Raw genomic sequence first — 27388 nt, forward strand, 5'->3', positions numbered from 1 at the left:
AAAAAATAAAGATACAAAAAAATCAAACCTGTGCAAAACTTGAAAATTTAGTAAAAGAAAAATAGCCAAAATCTGAAAGTAAACAGTCAAAAATTATAAAAAAAGTCTTTAGTTACTGAACACTGAGTAATTGTCAGTGACATATTTAAATATTGTATTCTGCATCAATAAATAAGCAAGATAAGATATGATGATTGTAAAGTAATTAAATTTGCTAGGCAACTAGACTAGTGAAAAGATGCAGGTAGCAGTAAAGGTTAAGAACATTGAGATAATGGCATCAAAGATGAAGTACAGTATGACAACAGATCTACTGTATATAAAAAGGTCAAAAAGAATACAATGTTAACTCTAATTTATAACAGGAAAAAAAAACCAAACATACACCATGACTTTATACAAAATTAAAAGAAAGAGATGCATTCTTGTAGAATATGAGGTTCAACATGTAAAAGTGAATATAAGGAAATAGACAAAATGCATGATTGAATCATTTATTATACATCTGTTTGCCTTCTCCCTGTGTTTATCAATTTTTACATGCCAAGTTATTTTTTGAGTTTAGTTTTCATTTTTTTTTAAAGAATGCTTGGTCAGTGGTGTGTCCACAGATATTACATAATTTTTTTTAAGATTAAAATTGTTGACAAAGACAAAACGATTAAAAAAATAAAGATCTGGTAAAAGACATACATACAGTTTTGATGCGGATAAAAATACTACATTGAAAAAGATACAATTCATTTGTACATTGTAGACAATTTCTTATATACATCTTAGTAAATAAAGTTTTTGTTTTTTTCTTTGTTGTTGTTGTTTTTATTTTCCCTGTAGTCAAGATCAATGTGTTGTTGATTTTCTCCGCCTGGAATTCTTTGATGTAGACCTGAGCTTGTAGTCTTCGCCTGATCCCAGGTCTATAATATCCTGCGGGTCCTTCATGCTTTGAGGAGGCAGTGGGAATTCCTCCCCGGAAGAATGAGTTCTGTGCCCAAAGACTCTCTCCTGCAGCTCAGCAATGTCATTTCTTATGTCTGCCATCATTATCAGCAAGAAGTCAAAGGAGCCTGGTGGGCCCTAGAATATTAAAGAAAATAGTTTTCTACTTTATAGTTTAATCTCTGCCACCTTGAAAAGACTTGGGTTTTTAGTTTGATTTTTAACAAGGCTTTAGATTTTTATTGTGGAATGCAGAGCAAAGAATGCCCTTGGCATAGAAAAACCCATGCTGGGTCATTTGTATTTTACAAACTGCAAATGTGTTAAACTTACTGTACAAAAATTTTGAAATGTGAGTGATTGGTTTTGATTATTTGACATATTGTCAGAAAATATCACTTTTACTATATTTTTAAAATTTAAAGGAGTAGGGATATGGCTAATAACATTGGGAGTGTGTACAGTGCGGAAAGAGAATTCCAGATAGGCAGTGAGACACAATGGATTCAACTAAACAGTCAATATTTGGCTATAAGCATCTATCCATTGAGAAATCAATATTCATATATTTCCGTGTTTTAGCAGTGCCTCTATTACAATGATACACTGAAAGCATCTCTAACCAAAGGTTTCTCCTATAGCTGATTAATTAATCAATACAAGCATGTATTAAGAGTTTAGGAACCGTATTGTATGATGTGATATATCAAAGTAGGCCGGTCAGATGGCTCATTAAAACACAGCATTCAAGCTTTCTGCTGAACATCATCTCAAATTAGCTTTTATTCATACAGAGATAAAACAAATCATGAAAAAAATGAAAGCCAACTATTACTAAGAGCATCCTGATATGCACAAACGCAAACTCTGCCTAGAAAGTGAGATCATAGAATGGTTGGACGGTGATAAATGAAACATTATAGGAGGGATAAAGTGTTATATATAGTGTGATATTAAATCTTTCAACATTTATTCCTTTCTGATGCTAATTTTTGGAGTTTATGAACTGTAATTTTATCTATACTGACATGTACATAGCAGGCAGATTAACATAGCTTTAGTAATGTGTATGCAGTATATGAAGCACCGTCTGGGACGCCTCTTCTTCATATGGTCCAGGGGAACAAGCATGGACTGAACGGTGCCTCCCCCAGGACGCTAGATAGCAGCCCCCCTGGGTGGCAGTGGTGCCTCAGACTCCCACAGGGCTCCACGGGAAATGGAGTTCTCTACAACCCTGCAACCAGAAGTGCAGCTGGAAATAGGTCGTCAAACACCTGGCACACTTCCGGGTGGGCTATAAAAGGAGCCAGCAGCCACCGTTCTGGGAGCCAGAGTCGGGAGGAGGGAGACAAAGCTTGTCAGAGAGGAGTGGAGGAGAAAAGAGGGAGAGTTATTTGTATTGTTGTGGTAGTGCTTATTGGGACTGTGTTGTGCCTGTGGGACGACGAGGAAGGCATTGCCCACAGGCGAAGAAAAGAAAAATAAAACATTTATCTGCTTTATCAGTGTGCTTCCTGTGTCTGTCTGTGTCAGGTTGAGCGCTGGTATAGCGGCTGTGTCATAATAGATACACACCACCCTGCCATTCAAGTTCACGTTAAAATTTACTACAAAAAAATCTTATAGGTTTATAGGTCATGAACTAAGGGGGTATGTGAGTCGAAAGTGCCCTTTGACATACTGGTGCCATTTCCAGGAAGTTTCTCCAGCCCTCACAATCCATACACATCAGGTAGGTTTGAGAATGTTATGTTATGTCTGTAGAAGTAGGTGGGTTAACTTTAATGTTTTCTATTTTTAATTTTGGTATTATATACTAACATGTTATTGCTTAGGGCTTCGACATTGTCCATGTAGAGACAAAGCCTAAAATCACTTACAAAGACTGCTACATTGAGCTATAATAGGTTTTTAAATTGGATTTAAACCTAACCACTCACTTCACTTTCTGTAATGTGTATGTTTATCACTCATAAATAAAATTAAAATTAGCATATACTTACTTTAGCAATAGTAGTTTCTGATTATTGTTGGAAGTTTAGTGGGTAGGCTATATTATGGCAGGCTTTTTTCTCATTAGAGACTTTTGATTTCTAGATTTTATTTGGACAAGAATGAATGTATTCCAGCTTTTAAGGGGGACTTGTTTATTCACTGCATAGCCAAGTATTATCTACATTTTACAAATGAACTGCTATACTGAAAAACAGTGCTCATATGTTTCTCAGGTTTCAACATGAATTCCCAAGTACATTAACCTTGACCTCAGTATGTTCCTTAACTTTAGCTCTTGACTGTCTCAGAAACTGGTAGGACTTTGTATACTGTGCAATTCACTCCAAGCATAAAACATGATTAAATCTCCTTAGCTTTAGTGAAAAAGATTAGGGTGAGATTACCTGAGCTAATAAAGCTTGGGTTTCAAATCATCAACTGATCAAAACTATCCTTTACCTCATGCTGAAGTACTGCGTGTGGCAAAACCAGCTCTAGCTACTTCACAAAAGGATGAAACGACCTCTTGGTGCCAGTAAATGCCTATACCATGCAAGATAATGGCAGTATAACAAGAAATTAAACTGGGGGACCCAAGGAATGCTTTACATGCAGCCTAAAATAAAAGAAAACCTTAATAATGAGTTTTCAAGTTATTTAGAACTTAAAAGAAAATACTACAAAAGAGAAACTGGCTATGACTGGGGGGTAAGGAAGGGACAGATAATACTACTGAACTTTATAAAAAAAGAAAATGCTTACTGGTGGTCCAGTGGGTCCTGGGGCCCCTCTTTCACCCTGCAGGAAAAAAATTTTCATAAGAATCTGATAACAAAAAATACCATTAAAATAGAGTAAGGAAAAAAAAAACAGGTGGAAACAATTCTCACTAATGTCCTTATAATTAAAGTATTAGAATAATGTTAATCAAAAGTAACACATTTTTTAAAATGACATTAGAGGAGCCAAAATCAAATAAACACAATTTTAATAAAATACCTAAAGGCTCTTCTAATACTAGACATATAATGAATATAGAATAATGCTACAGCAGTGTATCATGTCTTTATAGAGTATGAAAATGATCTCCGCCTGATGAAAATGTGAAACATGTTTTTAGATTAAGGCAACATTAAATTATGAAGGAATTCTGTCTTCACATAATGTATTAAAACTGACAGCACTTTCTTGGCATGACCTGTTAGCTAGAATGAAAGACTGCAGCATACAATGTATATTTAAGAAAGTGTGTCTATAAATATACACATTGTTTGCGTGTTTGCATATATATATATATATATATATATATATATATATATATATATATATATAAAAAGAAAGAGAGAGAGAGAGCAGCTGCTTTTCATTTTTGACTGCAAAAACTGCCATCTACTCAATTAAATGGCAATACAAAATACAATTGGAAATTATTAATGGAAACTTAAGCAATAGCATATGTTGGCCCACTTCTAATCTTTATTTTTAAAATGACTCAAAAAAAGCAAAGATTACCCATTTTTTTATATACATTTGCATGTCAGTCTATCCATCACCAGAACCCATTAAATCCAGGCTGAAATGCTGAATGTGAGGCACCCGTCTTGTACAGAGCCCACTCAAGCACACACTTGTTTTCAGTAACACTAGGCAATTAACCTACCATGTGTGACTTTGGCAGGTGGGAGGCAAAGCAAATCACCTGGAACAAAATGATTCCAAAACAAGGAAAGTTTCTGCAAAACTGTAAAGTTACGGTACTTGGCAGTTTGCAAATGGACCCATACGAGTGGACCTTGTAGAGGACTGTGCCTGTCCAGGCTTGATTCCTACCTTGCGTCTGATGCAGCTGGGATAGTCTCGGACACCTCCACTGGACTTAGTGAGAGTAAGTGGATTTGAGAACAATTTGATTTATTGAATGTATCACCAATTCAGAATAACTACACTAGTTTGAATTAAGCATTTTAATCAAATGGTTGTATTTATGGCAATACTATTCAAAAACAAGAAACCTTTTTATCAGTGTGATGTTATACATACATGATGAACTGAATTTTTTGCAAGGATTAGGAAAATAACCAGTCAATTAAAGCCTAGCTAAAGGCAGATGATCTTTAGTGCATGCTTCAGGACTGTTATTTACAGCCATGACAAAGAAGAAAAAGGTTAATGAAGTGTAATGATTGATAGACTCACTAACAGATAATTTCATGGGTCTCTACATTACAATGTATTAGAAACTGGTGCCAGAACATGCTAAACAAAATGTGTTTATTTAAATTATAAAGGATTATCTTGCTTCCACCTTCTGCACAAAATGTTTATTTCCCAGTAACATAATGTCCTTTTGAACTTCCAGTCAGTAACCCCACTAAAATAATACTGAATATGCAGCAGTGCTGCTTCCTGATCCCTAGTTAATTCACTTAAACAGCCAGAAAGCCACAGTCATTCCAACTGTATTGGCCTTCCTGCTAGACTAGCAAGTTCCCAAAACATTCCAGGTGAGGAAATATAGTGATGAGGCTGGTCCATCCAAACACTAACACCTCTCTGTCAGAAGTACGGCAAAGATGCGACCACTCAGAAAGTTATCTATACTAAGACTACACCTAGTCTTTCTAAAGCTGTCTGTCTTCCAGTTCCTCATGAACCTTGGATAGGGAACGCAAGGGCACTAACATCTACAGCCTTAACGACGACTACCTCATTCCATCCATCCATTTTCCAACCCGCTATATCTTAACTACAGGGTTACAGGGGTCTGCTGGAGCCAATCCCAGCCAACACAGGGCGCAAGGCAGGAAACAAACCCCAGGCAGGGCGCCAGCCCACCACAGGGCGCTCACAGACATACACACACACACACCAAGCACACACTAGGGAAGATTTAGAATCGCCAATGCACCTAACTTGCATGTCTTTGGACTGTGGGAGGAAACTCATGGAGACAAGGGGAGAATATGCAAACTCCACGCAGGGAGGACCCGGGAGGCGAACCCAGGTCTCCTTACCGCGAGGCAGCAATGCTACCCACTGCGCCACCCCTACCTCATTCCAGTTTACTAAAAATACATCTTATTAATTTGATATGCATAAAACTGTCACAAGACATTCCATGAACAAGGAAATGCCCTCTAGGTGTCCAATATATCTAGAAAATGGATCACTTTTCATTTTCATTGAAATTTGTAGAAACTATTTATCACTGTGCTGTCTCACATAATTTTAGCAGAGAAGTGTGTACTAATGTGAGTGTTTGTGTGTTGTACTAAAGTGTGTGTTAATTCCAAAACATAGCTTAAAGAAGTCCCTTCATTGGCTCCCCTTTTCTCTCCTTTATTTTTCATTTACTCTGTAATATACAGTACTATAAATTAGTGTGAGGTAGCACAGCACCATGGAACAACTAAATAATCTGTTATCATTAAATCTGTTAGAATACTGCAGAATGTCTGAACATTGCTACCCTACCAGGGCAGCAGTGTACACATCTATGTAGACATTTGTCAGAAATCTTGGTGTTTTGTTTGATTCATCACTTAACTTTGAGTTACACATTAGGTATCTTTCCAAAATTTCATTCTATCATCTCCGTAACATTGCCCGCCTCCGTCCAATTCTGTACTTTAATGATGCTCAAACTCAAAAAATAATGTCTCGTAATGATTACTGTAACTTTCTCTTTATCAGACTCCCTTCAAAATCTATACAGAAGCTACAGTACATTCAGAACTCCACAGCCAGAGTCCTCACATCTCCCCTGTTTTCTTCCAACTGCACTGGTTACTGGTTCCATCAAAGATTCAATTCAAGATTCTGCTTCATAACTTCAAAGCCCTACATAACCTTGCCCCTTCTCTACCTCACTCAGCTCCTAGCTCCTTACACTCCTTGTCGCTCTCTCAGGTCCTCGAGTAGTAATCTTCTTACTGTCCCACGCAGCAGACTCTCCACCCTGGGAGGCAGGTCCTTCAGTGTTATGGATCCTCAACTCTGGAACTCTCTTCCTCAGTCTTTCTGAGATTGCTCATCTTTCGCCACTTTTAAATCTCAACTCAAAACTTTGCTCTTCTACAAACTTGTGGTGCTCTATAAGGGCTACTTATCATTATGTTATTATTAAATCTACAGATTTTTCTACAGGATGACAGTTTGTGCCACAAAGTCAGGAAAGTCCTGCAGTTGTTCCAGGAACCAGGCATAAAAATTGTCCTAAGACATTTTCACGCCTTGTTCATTTGGAATGTTTTTTTCTCAAACTGAAGCAATTTCCCTCATGCCCATTTCATTTAGGTAGATGTGAATACGCCAGTCGCACTCTGGTGCTGACCAAAAGAACCATATTGAGACGCTTTTAATACTATGGTTTTGGTACAGTAGCACGCAAACCCTACAAAGGGTTGTAAGATGTATGAATGTGATCCAACATGTAACCAATCCAACTACAAGAAATACTGTGAATTAAGGGAAACATTTCCACCAGTAATTAGACAATCTCAGTAGAAAAGTAAATTCTCATACGCATATAAGTTCACATAAAACAACTCGTATAAGAACCATCAATCAGATTATTTAGCCTCCAGATTTTTTAGCATCTTAATATCAATTTGGATAGCAGTTGATCACTAAAAAAAAGGTGTAGAGTCATTTATGATCAGGTAGATCAAACCGAACACATACAGAGCTGGTGAGAAATGAATGCCCTTTGCAACCAAAAACCAACCCCCCTGGACTTTATGCCACAAGAGTGATAAGTGCAGATGGGGTGTTCTCTCAATAGGATTGCAGTTCTAGCAGGATGTGGACAATGGACAACCATTAACTTGATTATTAATGTAAATCAAATATTCCACAGTGAGCATTATTAACTTACAGTATATTTACAAGCCAAAATATAGCAGACATGTGATTTTAGATCAATCTAAATAAAGGTGACTTTCAGGATAAAATATGCAACATCATACAGTGAAATTAATGAAACTGAGTCACATAACTGTATGATCTCAGCTACGCTTTCTCTCCATTGTACAGTCACCTAGATGAAACGTGTCCTTTCTAAAGGACATTCTGTTCAAAGAGCTCTCTGTGTTAACTCTTTGAGGGCTGAATATTTTTTTCCAAAAAACATAGTTTCTGAAAAGCAATGGTTTCACACAGAAATCAACATAAAACGTCTGTTGCTGCATGCAGCGGCTGCCAGTTTGCCAAGAATGGGCGTCAGGCTTGCTGCCAGGCTGTCTTTGCACGGCTGGGGCAGCAGCAGTCACAGTTGCAGTCCATTGCGATCTGGTTTCTACGTCTTATCATTGTTAAGTGGCAGTCCTCCTGGCGAACATTGCCATAGACGTGTCAGCTCCATGATTAGCTGGGGACCAGTCAGCTGAAGCTGAAACCTCACATTCATTTTTCGATCACTTGTATCAAAATCGGAGTCCGGCAAGTCATAGTCCAGTTCAGAGATAAAAGGCAAAACTTCATCCACGGAGTATTTTGCTTTACACATTCGTTTTGATCTCTCGCCATTATGTCAGTGCCATTTTTGCTTTTGTTTGTGCCTTACTATTCACACGAGCACAGGAAATCTCGGTCAAACTAAGGAAGCTAACTTTCCTTCTACCCGCGAGAGTCCAACTAAATCATAACGGTTGGTTTTGTCACACTTTACAGTTGATTACCATCATCAACTCCTCCTTTTGACAAAAGCCAACATCAGCCCTGAAAGAGTTAAACAATCCACATAAACATTGCAAATGTGGCAGTGCACAAGTAGAGCTCTTATCAAATTTTCATGACAAATTTTTCTGGGTGAAAAACTGTTTCTGCCCAATGAATGAAGTCCACAGCACACTTGTGTAAAAACTTGCCAGAAAGTTTGCTGTGTGAAACACGACTACACTAACTGGAGATTGAAACTAATCATCTCCCGATTCGGGCCAACCTTGCAATGATTTCTACAGTCACCAAATACTAATCAAATTCATACTTCTGATGGAAGGAAAAGAACAGAACAGCATAATGACTCTACTGATGATGTTTGTTAAATGACCTTTAAAACCCCCAAGCCTGAAAATTAAGCACTACTGGGGTACCAACACTGCTGGGGGAGTGTATGTTGAATACATTTTTAAATGAAACAGCCTGCAGTTGTACAAATGGAGAATGCTTGTAAAATGTGGTGGAAGTAGGTTCAACAGTGTGGATTTGCATTTCCGATAAACACACATTTGGCTTTATATTAGATTTGAAGATTGCAGACACAAAGCCGCAATGTTTTGTTACAAATGTCATGAACCAATTATACTGAACGTGACCTTAATACAGTACCAGCCAAAGTATAAATGATTAAATATAAAACATTAAAGAATAATGTTATAATGACGTGTTTGCTTATGTAAAAGAGAGTTATAACAATATACAAAATATCTAAAAAATACCTTTCATAGAATATGCCATCGCAAGATGTTTTACAGAGCGTGCTAAAATGTAATTCAAAGCTATAAAACAAAGCATCAGGTTCTGTACTTCTGACAACTCATGTTTTTCATTTGCACATATCCTAGTTTTCTGAGGAAATAAAAAAGTAAGACAGCAATAATTCAAGTGCTCATAATGACAGAGCTGCACTGTATGTCTACCAAGTACTGGCAGCTTCTTACCCTAAAACCCTTGTTGCTGTTTTTGAACAGTTTATAGCTAAGCCCATGTGTGATAACACACACAATAGGTACCTACTGTAAAATATAAGAAAAATTTCAATATAGTGGCATCCTAATGATTTATTTTTGCCAAATTTCAGATGACAATATTCTTCTTTTAGTTAAGAGTGGCAGCTGTTATGTTACAGCCAGAGATAGTCCCTTATGACTGTTGTCTTTGCATGATTTTTGTTATTATGTAATGTTTGATTATGTTAATTACTTTATATTTATGAATTAAATTTTTCCATATATTTCTTGCTTTTTGTAGGTGGTACTCCAAGAGGCGGGGCCATCATTACATCACATACGAGGGACTGCCTACAGCCTTTATATTTCAGACTGGGGCATAGGTCTCTCGTTGGTTCATGGTTTATCATGGAGTTTTGATTTTTCTTTGGTTTCTAATTACTAGTTATTCTATTTTTTTAAATAAATCTGTTCTGCCTTTTTTACCTTTCTTGTCAATTTTTGTTTTCCGATGTTTACTTTAAATAAATTATTTTTTTTAAAGACTCTTCATTGGCTTTTGTCATTTCAAACTGGAGAATTACAGATGACACCCTTAAAGGAAATGTTTATTTTAAAGCATGAGCCCCATTTGGGCTTGTGCAGGCCCTGAAGCTTTGCTTTTTGAGTTTTATCATAAAGTGATTTTATTCATATTTTTAAATTATTTATAAGTTTTGTCATTGTTTTATATGAATGTTTTGCTCCCATAGGGTTTTTTAGCACAAGGAATACACACTTGACATTAGTTTTTGAATTCATTAAGTGTTGAAAAATTTACGCAGCTATCAACACCAATTTTTTTTCCCTAGTGTATGGCCAGTTTGGGAGTTGAGTTACCGGGTGTGGCCTTACAGGTCAGAACTTTTGATGTCATTTATTTGACAGGTTAAACGGTCATCTTTGACATCCTTTACATATTCTAGCTTTGAAAATAGAATGTACATTTTGCCGTTTAAAGGTTTCCCTGTTTACGGATCTTTTGGGTCAGAAATTCTAACAATAATTTTCAGTTAACATTTTGGCAATGATGATAGTATCTTCTTCTTTGTGGTCACAACGGTTTGCGTTTTTTTTGACCATTTTTAATCTGCTAGTCTAACACCTGTCTAAAACTGCTAGCTCTTCAACTCTACTAGCAATGGTTGGGGCTAAGCTGCCTGGGTTGAGGCCTAATTCTGAGGCAGATCAGTGAAGTCCTAGTCAGGTTTGCATGTATTTTGAAACTTGTTTTTTTTACCATTTTGTGGCATTATTATCACTACAGCAGCATAAAATGGCTGAAGAATAATACAAAAAGTTACAAAAGCAACAGAGAGCAGCACTTTCACTGTTTGGTGTCTAAATAATAATTCCTTAAGGTATAGTGTAGACAGTATTGGGACTATGAAAAAATGCTACAAACAAAGAATATTTTTAACTTGTTTCAGATTTTTACATTAATGTTTGTACTATAATACTTACCTTGGCTCCATCTCTTCCTGGTGCACCAGGGAGGCCCTGAAATGAACAAAAGGTATAAACAGTACTTCAGACTAGTTCAGTTTATTAAATTATGCCTATCTGTATGTATGATAGCCTATATTACAAAGAACAAGAAACAGTTTACAATATAATTAGAAAAGAAGAAACTTCAAAAATATATATGAGAAAACGGTTTTCCTAATTAATCCTTGAAATACAACTTAACCTGCACTAAACACACATTTTCTCTTTGTAGTTATACTAGACCTTTTATTAACAATACTTTTACATTACTATATATAATACAGTATATTTTATTCTTAAAAGATAAAACACTTGCATTATGGTTGATATATAGCCAGACAGATAGATTGATAAATAGATACAGTTAAAATATCTGACTATGCCACCAAGTTTTATTAAGAGAGTTGCTGCCATTTGATAACAGGCTTCTAGGAGTGAGTGCAGTATAGTCAGATCTGACCAGCTGTGCCACAAATTTATATTTACAGGCAATAACATTTGGATAAAGCAGATCCATCTTGTTTTGTCCATAGATGAAACATGGAGACAAAAGTTTATTCCTTCCAAAGTTCACCTAGCTGGTCAGCAGCATTCTAGGTTCAGAATGGTTTATCACTAGAGCGTTGGTGACAGAGTGAATCATTTCTGTTGTTAAGTTATTAAACATTAATCAGGTTGATGCAACTTACCTCCCAAGACTTTAATGTAAACAAATTAAGTCAGTATTTCAATGTTTGGATAACACATTTTAGTTTCATTTGTAATGTGCTCACTTTTTTACCATTGCTCATTCACAAGGATGTCCAGCTCCCCTCCTACCTTTTTCCACTACATCTAATCATACAGTATCAGATGAAACCCGTTCAGCATTAACATATCTTCTTGCATGAGAAGTATAAGCTGGTTCTCTGCAGAGGTGCCACAAAATGCACCAAATGTCACAATATCTGAACATGCCATAACTCGCAATGAGATGTGACAGTTTGATCAAACATTCCTTGTTATATGGACGTAGGCCAGATCTGAATACTTTCAACCTTACTTTTATATTTGGTCTGGATATTTGCCTTCTCCAAATTTGAATGAGATGCTCTTGTAGCCAGAGATTGCAGTGCTACTGATCGAGTATGGAAATATTTTATCTACCTCACTTTACACTCCTCATAGTCTCTTACATTCTCATGTTGTATATGTAAGGTAGACTTCACATTGTCTTCACGCTCCCTATAACATCTCTCAGGCTCACAGCTTGTCGGAAAGGCAGTTGAGACAAGCGGACACTTGAGTTTGCGATTACAGCAGCATACCATAATTTTAACAATTCACTTATAAATTTATTATGATAAACCAGAGGCCAGATCACATCTAATCTTAACCTTAATTGGAAAAATAAATAAATAAAAAAATAGGGAGAGAGAAAGAGACAGACCACTGAGCCTATGTAAAAAGGTTTCCTGTCAATTGCTTATATCCTAACCACTGGCACCCTGCAAACAAATCATAAATGCTGATGTTTCAGACGACCATTCCTAATTAGGCTGATATATGCTAGCCAAGCCAAATGGTTTGGCACGACAGAGCAGAATCAATTGGACAGAAAGTTTCCAGAATGGCAGAATCAATTTCTTGTGACACAATCCTTTCAGCATATCCATTAACGTTAAGGAATAAAGACAAACTTGAATAAAAAAAGAAAATATTGGTAATCTCTGTCCATGAAAATATGATTAAGAATCAGTCTTTTATTATGATTTTAGCTTAAAATAATGTACAACAGTTGCCCTGCTTTTCTGGATCATACTAAAAATTTCTGAATGCGAGTTTTTTTATTTTCTGCAGAAGTCTGCAAGAAAGATGAAGACATACTCTCTCACAAGTACAAAGATCTTCTTTTCATTAAATTCTTGTCAAAAACGATTGTAAGTTGTGTGTTTTCCATACATATTAAAATTAATCATCCATGATTCCACAAGAGTAAGAAAAATCTCAAAATAGCCAAAATTGATGGTTTGGATTGTTACATAAAACACATGGTTTAAATTTGACCGTACCTCATAATGTTATATGCATTAATGTGATACAAGCCCATTCCATTTACAGATGTTTGATACAATATAATAATCGTGCCACAAATGACATCAGGAATTTTTATCAATTTGCAACACAAAAGAGCAGTTTTCCAGGTGAAACTGACCTAGTAGTACTGCCAGAATGGTGCAACCTCAAAGCTCCAAGGACCTGAGTTTGATCACTGCCTCCTTCAAACACGTTCACCTTAGGTTAACTGGCCACCCTAAGTAAGTCAAAAATAAGTGATACATATGTGTGACACTGCTTTGCGCATATTGCTGACAGGATAACTCCTGGTTCTAGGCAACCCTGAAATGAAAAAGTGGGATCAGGACATTAAATTGATGGATGGATGTATGGATGGATGGAGGGAGGGAATCCAGCACAGTGATGATTACAATGCTATTACAGAAGGCCTGATGTATTTGGAAGTTATTTGATAAGTTTGTGCCCTGGTGTTTCAAACAATTTTTTTAACACAGAAAACTTGCACTGTTATTTCCTACATCCAAAGTAATTTATCCCAGGATCTGCAATTGAGAGTTAATGTTCAAACGTGCACTATGCATACATTATAAATTAAATATGTATTTTAAGATTTTTCTGCCTCCTCATATAAATAAAATGAGTCAAGTGATATTTTATTGTATCTTTCCATTTAAAGTTTGCATAGAATGTAGTCATAAAATAGAAGTCCCCTGGTGGTTTAATAAATGGCTTAAAACCTGGAGGAAGAGATGAAAATTAATTGCTGACATTATGTAACACCGAGATTATGCAGGGCCACATTTTCAGTTCTACATTACAATCATAAATCTGTTGTACCACAGCATTTAAATCACAAAAGCCTCTGCAAAAAGAACAAAATGTTAGGCTCTCACCTTGATTAATTACTGTTTTGTCTTCGGGAGAGATGAAAAAATGTTAGCAAGGCATCTTTTAAGAAGGAAAGGAAGTCAAAATCAACAAACTGTTCAAGAGGTTGTGGCAAAAACATACTTTCCAGTTTCCAACGAATAAACTGAACTTGGATTGCTTTTATTTACAAATAAAGTCATAGTAATAAAGCAATAAAATGTTTAAAGTAGGAAATTTGGCACAAGTGTGTTTAACAATATATGTTCTTCTGCATGCCTTTCATTAGCACTCTTTCGCAATTAACAGAACCCGTCTACTACTCTGCACAATAAATCAGACCCAGAAATGTGCAGTATTCCCTGAATTCATAAGGATGGTAATATGAAAGGCAGTCAACATATTAATCAAAAGTGTCTTAAAACAGTAATTTCTTTTAAAGTGTGTACTTTGATGTTTTTTGTAGAAGTGTAGCCTTTGTTTTTATTGTTAATAAAATGGAAAAAAATAAAGATAAAAACAACTTAGGATAATAAACCTTTTATTAGCACACCCTTGTAAACAGTAAATAAAAAGTTCAAAATTGGTAATATTTACCCTAATTAAAAAGAAAGAAATTTTCTTTAAATGAAAAACTGTTGTATTATGCCTAGGAACTCCCTATAATATTTTCATCATGCATACTGCAGGTAAGAAATGTTTTATCCTAACTTTACTGGAAAAGAAGCCTATAAAGTAAACGTTTAAAATAAAAGGCAGCCTTATTTTTGCATTAATTTCTACTAAAGCATTGATGGTAAACGCTTGCATTTATGGAAGACTAACTGATCTATTAAAAACAGTACAACTATTTCCAAATGTTTGCTTCCTAACAAATTTTGGTGATTATGATAGGTAATTTCAAACTGAGCACAAATATATTTTCAGATTGACTGTATAATGTAGGAACTTGAAGAAATATGAAATTAAGTTTTATTGAATTTGGTGTATTAACTACTTAATGATACTCACACATTACATGAATTCAATTGAGCTAAAAAGGTTTTGTCCCTGATTTTTGTTTGTACATTGCATCTGATGCTTCTTGTTTCAGTTGCCACCAATACTTAGCTAGCACTGATGATTCACTTGCCCTGTCCCGGTGAAACCTTTCCCCATTTTCATCACTTACTACACAAAAATTAGCAGGACATACGTGTGAATGGAGAAAATTAATCTTTACCAACATGTTTCATTTCCTGGTTTTAGACGTTTGAAGCATGTCATTAACTAACTAGACGCAGTTTAGTGCTCTGTAGTTGAAAAATTCTCAACTACATCCTTGAATGCTTTCTATGTGATTTCTTACAGACCCATTAGTAGATCTTCAATCTGCTGGTCATTGGTGATGTGTCTGATTTGTGGACTAAGAAAAATGCATTCCTTAATTCTGGTATCAGTTATTCATGGAAACATCCATCTCATATATCAAATCCTTTTTTCATCATTTGTTTGTCACATCAGGAAATTTTTCATTATTTTTTTTTTTAAAGTTTTACATGAAGAAGAGGCTAAATATGTTTTTTGGTTTAAAAAGTAGTTTATATATCCAATCTATTGTGCCCTGGAATTAAATACTTACAGAGCGGTCAGTTCTTTTTAATATAATGAGACTCTTTAGCACGACTGTCCCATTCACAAATGAAACAACGGTAAAATAATGGTTCTTTAATGGCCCTCTTTATTATGTTCAGCATTAAATAATTTATGATTTTCTTAGTTCCATTGCTTGACCAAACACCATTTCATTCTGCGACAGGTTCTTTGCATATGAAGTTGTTGTGCTTTAAAATATGCAGGAAAAAAAAGCAAATTCTTTAATGGATGGTGGAATGAAGAACACTGACAAGATTAAGAAAATCTGGATTTAGCCTGTGTTACTTGAACATATGATGTGAGACCCATGGGTATTTTCACAAATCTTACTACCTTTTGTTTGTATTCAATGTATACAGCCTGTTACAGATCCAAATAAATAAAAGATCTTTCTAAAATCTTCACCAATATGAATTTCCCTATGGCATTGCTTTGAAAAAACACTCTGGGATCTTTATTTTGTAGTGTAGTAGCAGTGCCACTACTTTTAGATCACCACAGATGTTCCAGTTGAAGTTCTTGTAATGTGTATGAGTACAGTATAAATCCCAAAAAATAGGAGATTGCAATAAAAATGGTATGTTATAGGAAATTTTAAATGTGTTTTTTTGTGATAAGCAGGTCTACAAAGCCTATCTGCATGTTTCAACGATCCCTGAACTATGGAAACACAGCATGTATTGTTGAATGTTCATCAAATGGCTCATTTTTTAAAACTAAAATGAAAACTAAACTCAAATTAGCCATTCAAAATAACAACTAATTAAGGTATACATCATCAATAATAAAATCCATAAAGTAAACAAAAAAATGAATCAGCAGGTGACATTTGTATATAAACAATAATTTAAAAAATGAAACTAAAATAAGTTGGAGAATTAACTACTACCAAATTTAAATGTGAACTTTTTGAAATTAACAGGATTATTATACGAATGGCTCCTAAACGTGATCTAATCTTTATAGGGTTCATAACACTAGATAAAAATCACATGATTAAGAAGCATTTCACTGAATAGTCAGGTTGATTTCTGACCAAAAAATCCAAAGCGCAGAACGGTGACCAACAATGGTTAAAGTCCAATGAAGTTAATGCCTAAATTCCTCCAAGCCTTACGCCTTAATTACTGACTAATGGCAGATTTACATACTTCATTAAGTGTGGTGTTATGGGTCCACAGCTCACTTAGTAAAGGCCATTTTTTTAAATAAATAATCACCGCTCTCGCAGCGGCTTAGCGAGGGGCGTTGGGTTCAAGGGCTCCTGAACAGCAATGGGAGTGTGGAGCCGAACATGCATTGTCACATTTGGTGGCAGCGGTGGGATGAGCTAGCAGTGAGGCCAGAAGAGGAGACAGAACAGCAAGCGGGATTAGTACCAGACTTTTGAGGAACCGACGTACCCAAGCCGGAGGAGGACATTTTAAGGACTGAGCTTTTTAAGGACATTTATTTATTGCTGGTTTTTATTTGTCTTTTAAAGAGTTCTTATTCTTTTAATGTCCTGTTTTTATGAAGCGGGCTTGGGTTTGTTTTATTGTGGGGAATTGTTTTAGTGCTTTTATTGTTTTAGTGCAGTGTAGTGTGGCTGAAATGTGGACCTGAGCTCCAGTTGCTTTGGGTTGGCAGTGATGTGGAGCCTTCCCATGCAACTGGAGTTTTATGGGGGGTGGAATGTGGTGTTATTGGTCCACAGCTTACTTAGTAAAGGCCATTTTTTTTTAAATAATAATTAACAATTCTCGCAGCGGCTTAGTGAGGGGGCGTTGGGTTCAAGGGCTACCTAACAGCAATGGGAGTGTGGAGCCGAACCCGCATCGTCACATTAAGGAAGGAAATTAGTTATGCAAATGAAAATTGATTAATACAAATGAGTTTCATTGTTATACGAATGAAAGCTACTGTTCTGTTTTTAACATACATCTCCTAATGGCAACGTAAAAGGGTACTGACTCCCTCAAGGAATCCTGAATATCTCTATGTTTAACCAAAAACAAATGTGACAGACTGCTGTGTTGTCAATACTCGTATATTAAAAGGAGGAAAAGCAAGAAGTAAACCAACTAAGAACAGTGCCAGTCAGTCATTTTTAAGGCCAATGTAATAAAAGTGAAAAAAAACATGTACTGTAAATATTAAAGCATGATGATTGCATCATCAATGAAATGTAAAATACAATTGACAACATAGGTCACAGCAGTTTCCTTGCTGTACCTAGAATGAAAGCTAAACCGAAATCTCTCATCAAGATTCAGTTTATAAGATAACATTCAAGTTGTGAGATTGACATTCAAAAGCTTCGTAGAAATTCAAAATTTAGTGACTGTTAAAAACATTTGGCTATAAATGTCAAGTCTTTAATAACAGTTTAACAACAGTTAATTTGAAAATATCAGGGGTATTCTGTTTAATACACTTATTGTAAATTTCAAAAGGATTGGATCCAGACTAAGCAAATGTGCCAAATTGTGGCTAAATGGAGCAGCCAGAGTGAAGGACTGGGGCTGCTAGGAAATTCTCATACAGACAGCTCAGACTACATTTTAACATATGTTTCAGATGTCTGAGGCAAATTCGATCCTTTTCAAAACAATGTCTCAGACTCTCATAAAGGCCCGTTAATGCCTCACCTTGCAGACTGTAAACAAACTACAGTTTATATAGACTCTTAAACCTTTACGTTCAATTGCAACTACCTAAAATTAAAGCTGTTCACTAAAGGACTGGAAGTTTGAAAATCCAGTTGAGAGCAGTTGTGTACAATGGGGCAAAGAGAAAAACAAACCTACTACATTCAGAATGTGTTATCAGGCTTTAGATTAAATCATGATACAAAAACTTTTTTGGTTATAGTAATTAATGACTTATACTGTAACATTAGAGGGCAGCACAGTGGTGTAGTGGGTAGCGCTGCTGGCTTGCAGTTAGGAGACCCGGGTTCGCTTCCCAGGTCCTCCTGGCATGGAGTTTGCATATTCTCCCCATGTCTGCATGGGTTTCCTTCGTCCAAAGACATGCAGGTTAGGTGCGTTGGCAATTGTAAATTGTTCCTAGTGTGTGGCGCCCTGCCTGGGGTTTGTTTCCTGCCTTGTGCCATATGTTGGCTGGGAATGGCTCCAGCTGACCCCTGTGACCCTGTAGTTAGGATATAGTGGGTTGGATAATGGATGGATGTAACATTAAAAACAAACAAAATATCTATACTTCTTCTCTTAGAATTTAGCAGAATATTTGATATCATAGATCATAGCATTCTCACTAATTGTCTTAGTCAATGGGTTTTTCTTGTAGTACCTTAACACTAGAGACAGATTTGATGTCATTCAAGTGGTTACTGGAATGTAAAATAAACACTTTCACAAAGGTACAAGTATAACAAAACAAGTGTGCTTTTATTCAAGAATAAGTGACAACAAGATACCAAGAAGACTAGATTCACCAGCGTTTATGTGTCTGCTTATATCCTTTCAGCGATATCTTTTACAGGTAGCACAAACTTACCATGGGTGTTACAGATTCAAATAAAATGTATCTTTTTATTATATTATAGTAATAGTAATAATAATAACAGCTTACTAGTCAAAATGGACAAACCCACAACCTTTTGTTTATGAGGCAGTAGCTGTTACTTTTGCACCAGCCAAGCTGACATGTCGACTTTCTATCAATTGATATTTCAGTTTAGGTTTTTACTCACTAACAGCAACATGTAAATTGAATGGTTTCTTTTTCTTCAGTTGTATTCTTGAATAAAAGCGCACTTGTTTTGTTATAGGTTGCGTGAAAATGTTTGATATTTGGACTTTAGTCTTCACACATTATACACGTCAAGTCAACATTTTGTCGTAAATACAACAACATGAAAAAGTTTGTTTTAGTTATGTGTTTAACATTTCTTGCTTCGCATTTCCTGTCATCCTACATTTACCCAGATCATTGTAGACACGGAACACACATAAAATGTATGTATTATTCCAAATAATAATATACTGTATTATTTGTCCTATACAATTCAAGGCACCTCACACCTAGATAAACAGAATTGAGCTGGGACAACTTCAACTGCATCAGTGGGGGACAAGATAGCAGGCTGCTTGCTGCTTGTGCTGATTGACACATTTGCAAAACAAAGACGTTGAGGAAGAGGTGCAGGGGAATTTAAGGTGGCCCAGCATTATGACTTTTTTCATAGGCTTCAGGGATTCTATTGTTATGCTGGTTTCAGTCATATATAACAGGAAGGAAATTAATTGTAAGTTGTGATGACTGTATATCAGAGATCTATGATAGTCTTTGGTGTGCTGCTGGGATCAATTTCATGCCTTCTGTTTATTCTCAGTGTACATGCTCCTCTTAAACCATATTACTTGGAAACACAAGATGAGCAACCAGAGCTATGTAGCTGACATACAGCTTTGCATAACTATAGCAGTGCAGGACCCTGAGGCTGGTCATGTGTTGTAGTAGCATTACAGAATAGATAAGTATTAACTTACATAAACTAAACAAGGAAAAAATGAAATTTTTGCTATTGGTAGCAGTAACATATTGAAATTTTAGTTATTGGTAGCAATAAAAAGTTAAGGTTAAGTCTTACAAATCGCATCATATGTAAAGAATCAAGACATTATGAACTTGGACCTAAACTTCAAAACACATCTTAACCATATTAAGACTGTGATCTGTCATTAAATAAATATTGCAAGAGCTAGATCTATGAAATTTCAAAACGCTGAAAAATGAATGCATGCTGCTCTTCTTAGCTGACTAGATTTCTGTAATGCATTCCTAACAGGAGTACCTAAGAAATACATATACCAGCAAAAACTAGTTCAGAATGCGGCATATGGAATCTTAACTAAAAAACTGATTTTAGCTTTGCTACACTGTTTATCTGTGTTTCTCTAGAACTGATTTTAAAATAGTCTTCATTGTATAAAAAGCTCTTGGATAGGGGGGCAGATTGTCATGGATCCAAAAATAGGACACAACTCATTAATCCTGTAAGTGTGCTAGATGCAAATAAAATCAACCTGGGGTGGGGAATTCCCCAATGAAGTATCATTGCAAAAAACATTGGAAAAATACACATGTAATCAAAGTCTGGGTACCTCCATGGATTATAGTTCAGCTTATAAAAATTCACATGAAACCCTTCAGTGTTTCAGGCTCCTAAAAACATGAGGAAAAGGGAGATTTTGTTCACTTTCTAGGTGGTAGGCACAAAATGGGATGCAATTAATAAAAAATGGGCCGTCCTGAAAAATACACGACACACACAGTCTGTAATCTGGACTGTTCCCGTCAAACTTGGGCAACTTGTCAACATAATCTTGAACCTCCTTATTTTGTAATGTCCACCCCCTAACTTTCCTAATTGTACTCTTAAATCTTTTTTTGTTGATTTACTTATTATTACAAGAGCCAAGTATAAAAGAACTAGTGAAGTGGTCTATTGCTTTTATGCTTCAGAAATCTTGAATGCTTTACTAATCAAGACACACCGGGCTAATATACCTAAAGATTTTAAAAAACGCATAATAACTAACTTCTTTAACTTAGTCTTTTCTTAATTCCTTGTTTTTTATAAGTTGTGTAAATTTGGCATTTACGTGGCATAGTCAAATTAATCAAAGAATAATTGTTTCCCAGAGTCAACTATACTGCTAAATATTTACATACAATCCCAAGTGAAATATCATAATATAAACTTACAATATAAATGAACATTAAAATGTTTCAAACTAAGAAATTACAAAACAGTATACAAGTAGTATTGACAATATTTAAATGTTTTTATTACTTTGTTCATCTACATATTGTAATTGTTACAAAATAAGTGCTTTCTTATTTCTTAAATAAGTTATAAAATGCATGCATGGTGTAACATTTGGGTGAGTTCTAGGACTGGGTTTACTGTTTTTATAGTTTGAACATTGCTATTTTTTTATTCACTTCCTAAACGAGACATTTATGTTTATTAAATATTTTGTTACAGTGGTGTTATACATGTGGTAGAAGTTTGGTGAGACTGCCACACTGCTGTTTATACATGCAGCACATTCTGGCATACTGTAAGCTGTGGACGCGTGTGCAATGACTCCACGGACATTTCAATAGCTTCATCCGACTACTGGGGATCTGTTTACTAAGAAGAGCGGCTACCTGACATTTTAAAGGGGAAATAATGAATATGACATATGCAAGCTTAAGTAAATATGAAACGGTAAACTAATCTATTATTGAAATCTTTCAGAATGTTTCTCTGTTTGTTTTAAGGATAGGAGACATGTACAGTTTTTTCAGGGTATGATGAATTTAATTGTCACAATTGTTTATTATTAACACATTTACATTTGCTGTCACCTTAAAGAAAAAGTTTGAGGAAAAAGTACCCTTTATTGGAGGTGTATTATATTATCAAATTGCATCTGTTGGCCCCCACAAAGTACAGCGATGGCAAAAGTGCATTCTTGCTCCGATGTAGAACCATCGTCATGATCTGCGTTGACCTCTGGTATAGTGCGTCTATGTGAAAACAGCAGTATCAAATGCAGGGAAGTCGGGGTGTTGGGATCGTGAATGCAGCTGAGAGAGTAAAACTATAAAAAAAAAACCCAAAGCTAACCATTACAAGTATCATAAATTACACCGGCTGTTACAGACTGGAATCAAATGTATGTTTTTATTCTAAAATAGTAAGAATACGTGCAGCTGACTTCTCAAAACAGACTCGTCTGGGATCAAACCCGTGAAGTTTTGATTACCAGTCATAAGTTGATACCGTTGCACCACCGAAGCAATCATAGCAAATGCATGTCAATATCGCACCCTAATGCGGGTTCTTTTTCTGCAGTTATATTCTTGAATAGAAGCGCATTTGTTCTGTTATATTTGTACCTTTTGTTTCTTTGATATTTGGAATTCAGGCTTCACACATTATATAATTCATGTCTACATTTTGTCAATTATTACTAAAACATGAAAAACATTTCTGTTTTAACGATGTGTTTACATAGATCATTGTAGACAAGGAACACACATGAAATGCAAGTGTTCCAAATAACGATATTGTATTTATAAAAGGTGTCATTTTGCTTGACTTCTCACTCTATACAACTCTAAGCAACTGACGCGCAGGTAAACAGACTTGAGCTGAGAAAACTGTGTAGGGTGGGGGGATGTGAGAGCAGGCTGCTTGCTGTTTGCTGTTTGTCCACACATTTACAGGACAAAAGACGCTGACACAGAGGTGAGAAGCGATTTAAGGTGGGACGGATCTACGAATATTTTCGTAGGGTCTGGTAATTCTAGTGTTAAAGTCATGTTTAATTCCATTAGGGACTCTTTTTTACGTATTTGCATTTATTTGTATTTGTATTATTTATATTCTTTGTAGCTGTAATTCATTTTTACTTCTTGTAAAGTGTTTTAAGCTACACATTTTGTCTGAAAATATACTGTATAAATAAATGATTGTTTATGTCCACCTGATTTAGTGCTGGGATGAATTTTTCACAGTAATTTAACTTTTTTTTATAAATCTGATGACAAATGTCAGGGAAATTTCAAAAAGGGAAAATGTATATTATTGTTTAGAATGTGAATTCTATGATAATAAAGATTTATTACAGAATAAATTATACATGATACATGAAGCACAAGCTCCTTGAAGCTTCCAAATTGGACACTTGTCTATAGTAAAAGGCTGAAAAAGACACAAGAAGTGCTTTATGCTGTAATGTCTTAAACAAGGAATTGAGATATTTGTGTCAAATAATATTAAGAAACAGGTACTAGTTATGGTACTGACCACTGGTCCTCTCCTTCCCTGTTTGATGTGGGATATATCTGGCGAAGGTCCCATAGGTCCCATCATTCCTCTTGGTCCTGGTGGTCCTGGTGGTCCTAAAGGCCCAGGTGATCCTTTAAGACCTGGAGGTCCTGCATGAAAAGAAAACAGTATGTAGTAGTATGATTGTATACTAGATGAAATATTAAAATGCTAGTATCCCTAGATAAAAAAAAATATTAAATCTGTTAATCCTGAGGAAACATTTGGAATGGTTATTCAGTAACAGCTTTGGTAGCATTTAATAACGGGAATGCATTGACTATGGTTCTGTTCTTGTACATTAACTCACATTGTATTTTGAAAATGTCCTATACTATTGACACAAAAACGAAAAAAAATAATGTGGATTAAGTATTTGAACTCATTTTGGTTCATGTGGTTTTATACAATGAAGCACAAGACTTGCTATACTAGAAATCTTCGGAATGCATTTGTTTTAGTGGATTACAATCCAAAGTTTTTTTTTTTATTAGGACTAGACTGTACTTAGTATCTTTTATTTACAATATTGTTCATGACTACTTTAAATGCCTCTTTTTTATTCTTATCTCAGCTACTATGTAAAATTAACATCATTCAAAGTGAAAATTAAGTATTTCTAAAATACCAGAGAAAAATGGCATTTTCCAAAGAACACAGTACTCTGTTCTAGGACAAGAACATTTTTCAAATTAAATGTCTTATTACTAATGAAACCATAGTATTGAACTAATTGAGCTTGGAACTAGAATACAATTAATTTACATTTAAAACAATAAGTATGAATATTAAAAAACAGATCTGGGTAAAAATGACTAAAGGAAACGCATCATGGCTTAATTCATACAGTGTCATATATCTTACCTGGTTGTCCAGGAGGTCCAATTTGCCCTGGAGGTCCAGGTAAGTAAGGATGTAATGACTGGATTTTCTCACTTAGCATTTGCTTATTTAGTTCTGCACTATTCGGCAGTAGGGCAATCTAAAAGGAAGGAAAACTGATTATTTCAAAATAGCAGAGTAGTAGGTACAAAGACACACAAGGTCCTCCTATAATAGTTACATAATAATCTAAAATACTATAAAAGAAAAAGTAGTAAAGTGCAAATGTGTTTCAATAGGATAAACTTTCAAAATCACAAAATAAAAGTGTGTAACTTCTTTGAACACTGGCATTGGCAAAATGTAGGTTAAAAGTAATATTTTGTCAATTTATAGAGGAAACAAAATCTGGATGTGTCCAACATAGTACATTTTTTAATAAAGCAGCATACACGGACAACCTGAACCTGAGTTAAGGCCAGCCAACCTTATCCTCTGGGAGTAATAAAGTCATATAAACATTGTAAAATAATTGCACCCCTTTAAAGCTAAAAATGAACAAATAAAATGAAAAGGTCTCAAGTAGCCAATAAAGCAGAGTAAGGTGGAAGAGTGTTTTATTGGGTCTCATGTTCCAGAAGGCAGGGATTTGCTTTTAGATAAGATTCTGGAAATCACTGCATCTGGTAAATTTGTGCTCTGCAAAATAAACGCAAATGTAAAAGGGAAAGAAATGCGTGATACACTCACAAACATATACACGAATACACTGTCATAGATGTTCTGTTAAAGTACTTCTTCTCAGATAATTATTTAGATAAAGCCTTCTCATTACTGTCATTTAGAGCTAAACATATTAATGTTGACCTTAAGTGACTGGGCAAATACAAAATGTGGAAGCCATTCCCGTTGCCAGTGCTCAACAGTCTTGTAAAACATCAGTAGAATTGCACTCAAACATTTCAAAAATTTTAAGGGAATTTCCAATAGTTATAAAAATGCTGACAAGTACAAAGTATTTCCATTACCTGAAATATATAGTACAAGTATTTGTGTTTACTACATATATTGAATTTTGATATTAACCCATATGCTACAACAGAATCCCTGTTTCAGTGATTAATTAACTTTGTAACTAGTTGGTTGACGACAGATTAGAAATTTAACATGGAGTATGCAAAAAAAAAAAAAAATGCAGAATTACGTTTTGGGCACTAATTATATTTTTGAGCTGTTAATAAAAGAAAATTACCGTAAATAAAATTCAGTCCAAATACCATTCATCATTTCTATATCCTTTGCACTATAATGCATTTTCAGCTTACACTTATGGTATTCTTATATTGTGCCAAAGATCAGCTCAGAGCATTTAAAACAATTTTCAAATCTAAAATAAATTACAGACGAATACAAAAGCAAGCATTATTTCTGTGCATATGTACACATATGATATATTTTCAAAAGTGCATTAATTAACTCACAGAAAACAAAATAATACTTTCTATGTACTGCTTCCAACATGGAATTAATCTAGACTGGCCTAATAAACAGAAACAAAACTTAGCAAAATCACTGTATATCAGAAAGCAGAAAACATTTAAAACGGAGATAATCAGATGGCCTAAAGTAGACATTTACAGATTTCCCTTTTGTAAACATTCACATATAATCAGACTTGACTAAACATCCATGATAAATTATTGCTTAAATGTTTCATAATCAAAATAATCACATTATCTCAACTAAACAGTTTCATTTAACAATGACTTTACTATTTTAAGTTAAAATGTCTTACTTTTTATCACTTAACATGTCAAAAATGATATGCAAATAAAACCTTTTAGAGATGAGTAGCTTAACTTCATGTCTGATAAGAAAGTAAACTCCTTCAAGCCTTATAAACTACAAGAACTTTAAACAAATTTATCAGACAGGTTAAAACACTCTTAAGTAGTTTGTCTTCAGTAACAGTGCCCATCAGATCAGCACAGCTCAATCACACCATGCAGCCAGGTGATTTAGGGGATAATGAAATGCTCCTTCAACCTCAATTAATAATCATTTCCCATTCTACTTTGCAGATGCTGGAAAAGAAAATAGTACAGAAACAACTAACTTAATAAATACCTACATGCTGAAATGTTGGGTCAGAGTAAATATTTGTATATCTGAATGTCCCTTAATGTTGCTTTTAGCCTAGTGTGTGTATTTCTTTAATAAATATGACCTTTAAGTTGAAATAAGTGTACTCAACAGTAATATGTTAAAGGTATGCTGTGAACTGCATCTCTACCATCCGTATATGTTAATGGGTGCCATCTTATATACTGTAAAGCACCTGTCAAACAATGAAAAATGAGAACTTAGCCTCTGTTACAATAGGGAAGATGTCGCTTATCTGATTTTTTTTGTTATTTTTAATGTGATGAGCTTTGGAAAGTTAGAACATGTGCTTAAATTTACAGATGTTTTAACATGTCTAGTAAGAAAAATGAATAAATAGAAAAGAGCAAAATCAACAACATTTATTTATATAGCACATTTTCATACAAAAATGTAGCTCAAAGTGCTTTACAGGATGAAGAAAGAGAAAAAAGGCAAAATATAAAAGTAAAATTAGGCAATACTAATTAACAAAGAATAAGGGTAAGGTCTAATAGCCAAAGAGAACAGAAAAGACATTTTATGTTAAGAAGAAAGGCAGCAAAGTGAAACAGTGGTATCTGAGGGCATAAAATGAAAAAAAGAAAATGTTTTTTCTAGAAAAAGAAAATATGTGGCTGGTGTTTACCTGTGAAAGTTCAGAAGGTACAATCTAGAGAGACTCTAGTGAGTGGTGCACCCAAAAATCCAGGAGTGAGAAGCACATGAAGGGCTGGTTGAGTAAGACATAGGGAGGCTTGAGTCTGTGTAACACTCTGGGGTCTTCTGGAGTGTGTTAAACAAGGACTTTGATCAAAGGTTTTGAAGATTTGATTGAGTGAATAAGGGGCTTTGACTTGAATCTTGACTGTCTTCCTTCATTTCCAATGTACTTTTC

General features: G+C 35.1%; 1 protein-coding gene across 2 annotated transcripts in view; it reads right to left on the minus strand.

Moving 5' to 3' along the window:
- Window positions 1–480: 480 nt before the first annotated feature.
- Window positions 481–27388, minus strand: part of ccbe1 (collagen and calcium binding EGF domains 1) — a 341539-nt gene continuing 314631 nt past the window's right edge. For both annotated transcript variants that reach the window (XM_039750495.1, XM_039750496.1), the window contains 5 exons: window positions 24391–24508; window positions 23506–23636; window positions 11109–11144; window positions 3700–3735; window positions 481–1077 (listed from right to left, as the gene is read on the minus strand). In XM_039750495.1, the coding sequence (XP_039606429.1) occupies window positions 841–1077; window positions 3700–3735; window positions 11109–11144; window positions 23506–23636; window positions 24391–24508 (558 nt within the window). In that variant the 3' untranslated portion in view covers window positions 481–840. The remainder of the gene's footprint in view (window positions 1078–3699; window positions 3736–11108; window positions 11145–23505; window positions 23637–24390; window positions 24509–27388) is intronic.

This window comes from Polypterus senegalus, chromosome 4, assembly GCF_016835505.1.
Source record: "Polypterus senegalus isolate Bchr_013 chromosome 4, ASM1683550v1, whole genome shotgun sequence".
Taxonomy (NCBI): domain Eukaryota; kingdom Metazoa; phylum Chordata; class Cladistia; order Polypteriformes; family Polypteridae; genus Polypterus; species Polypterus senegalus.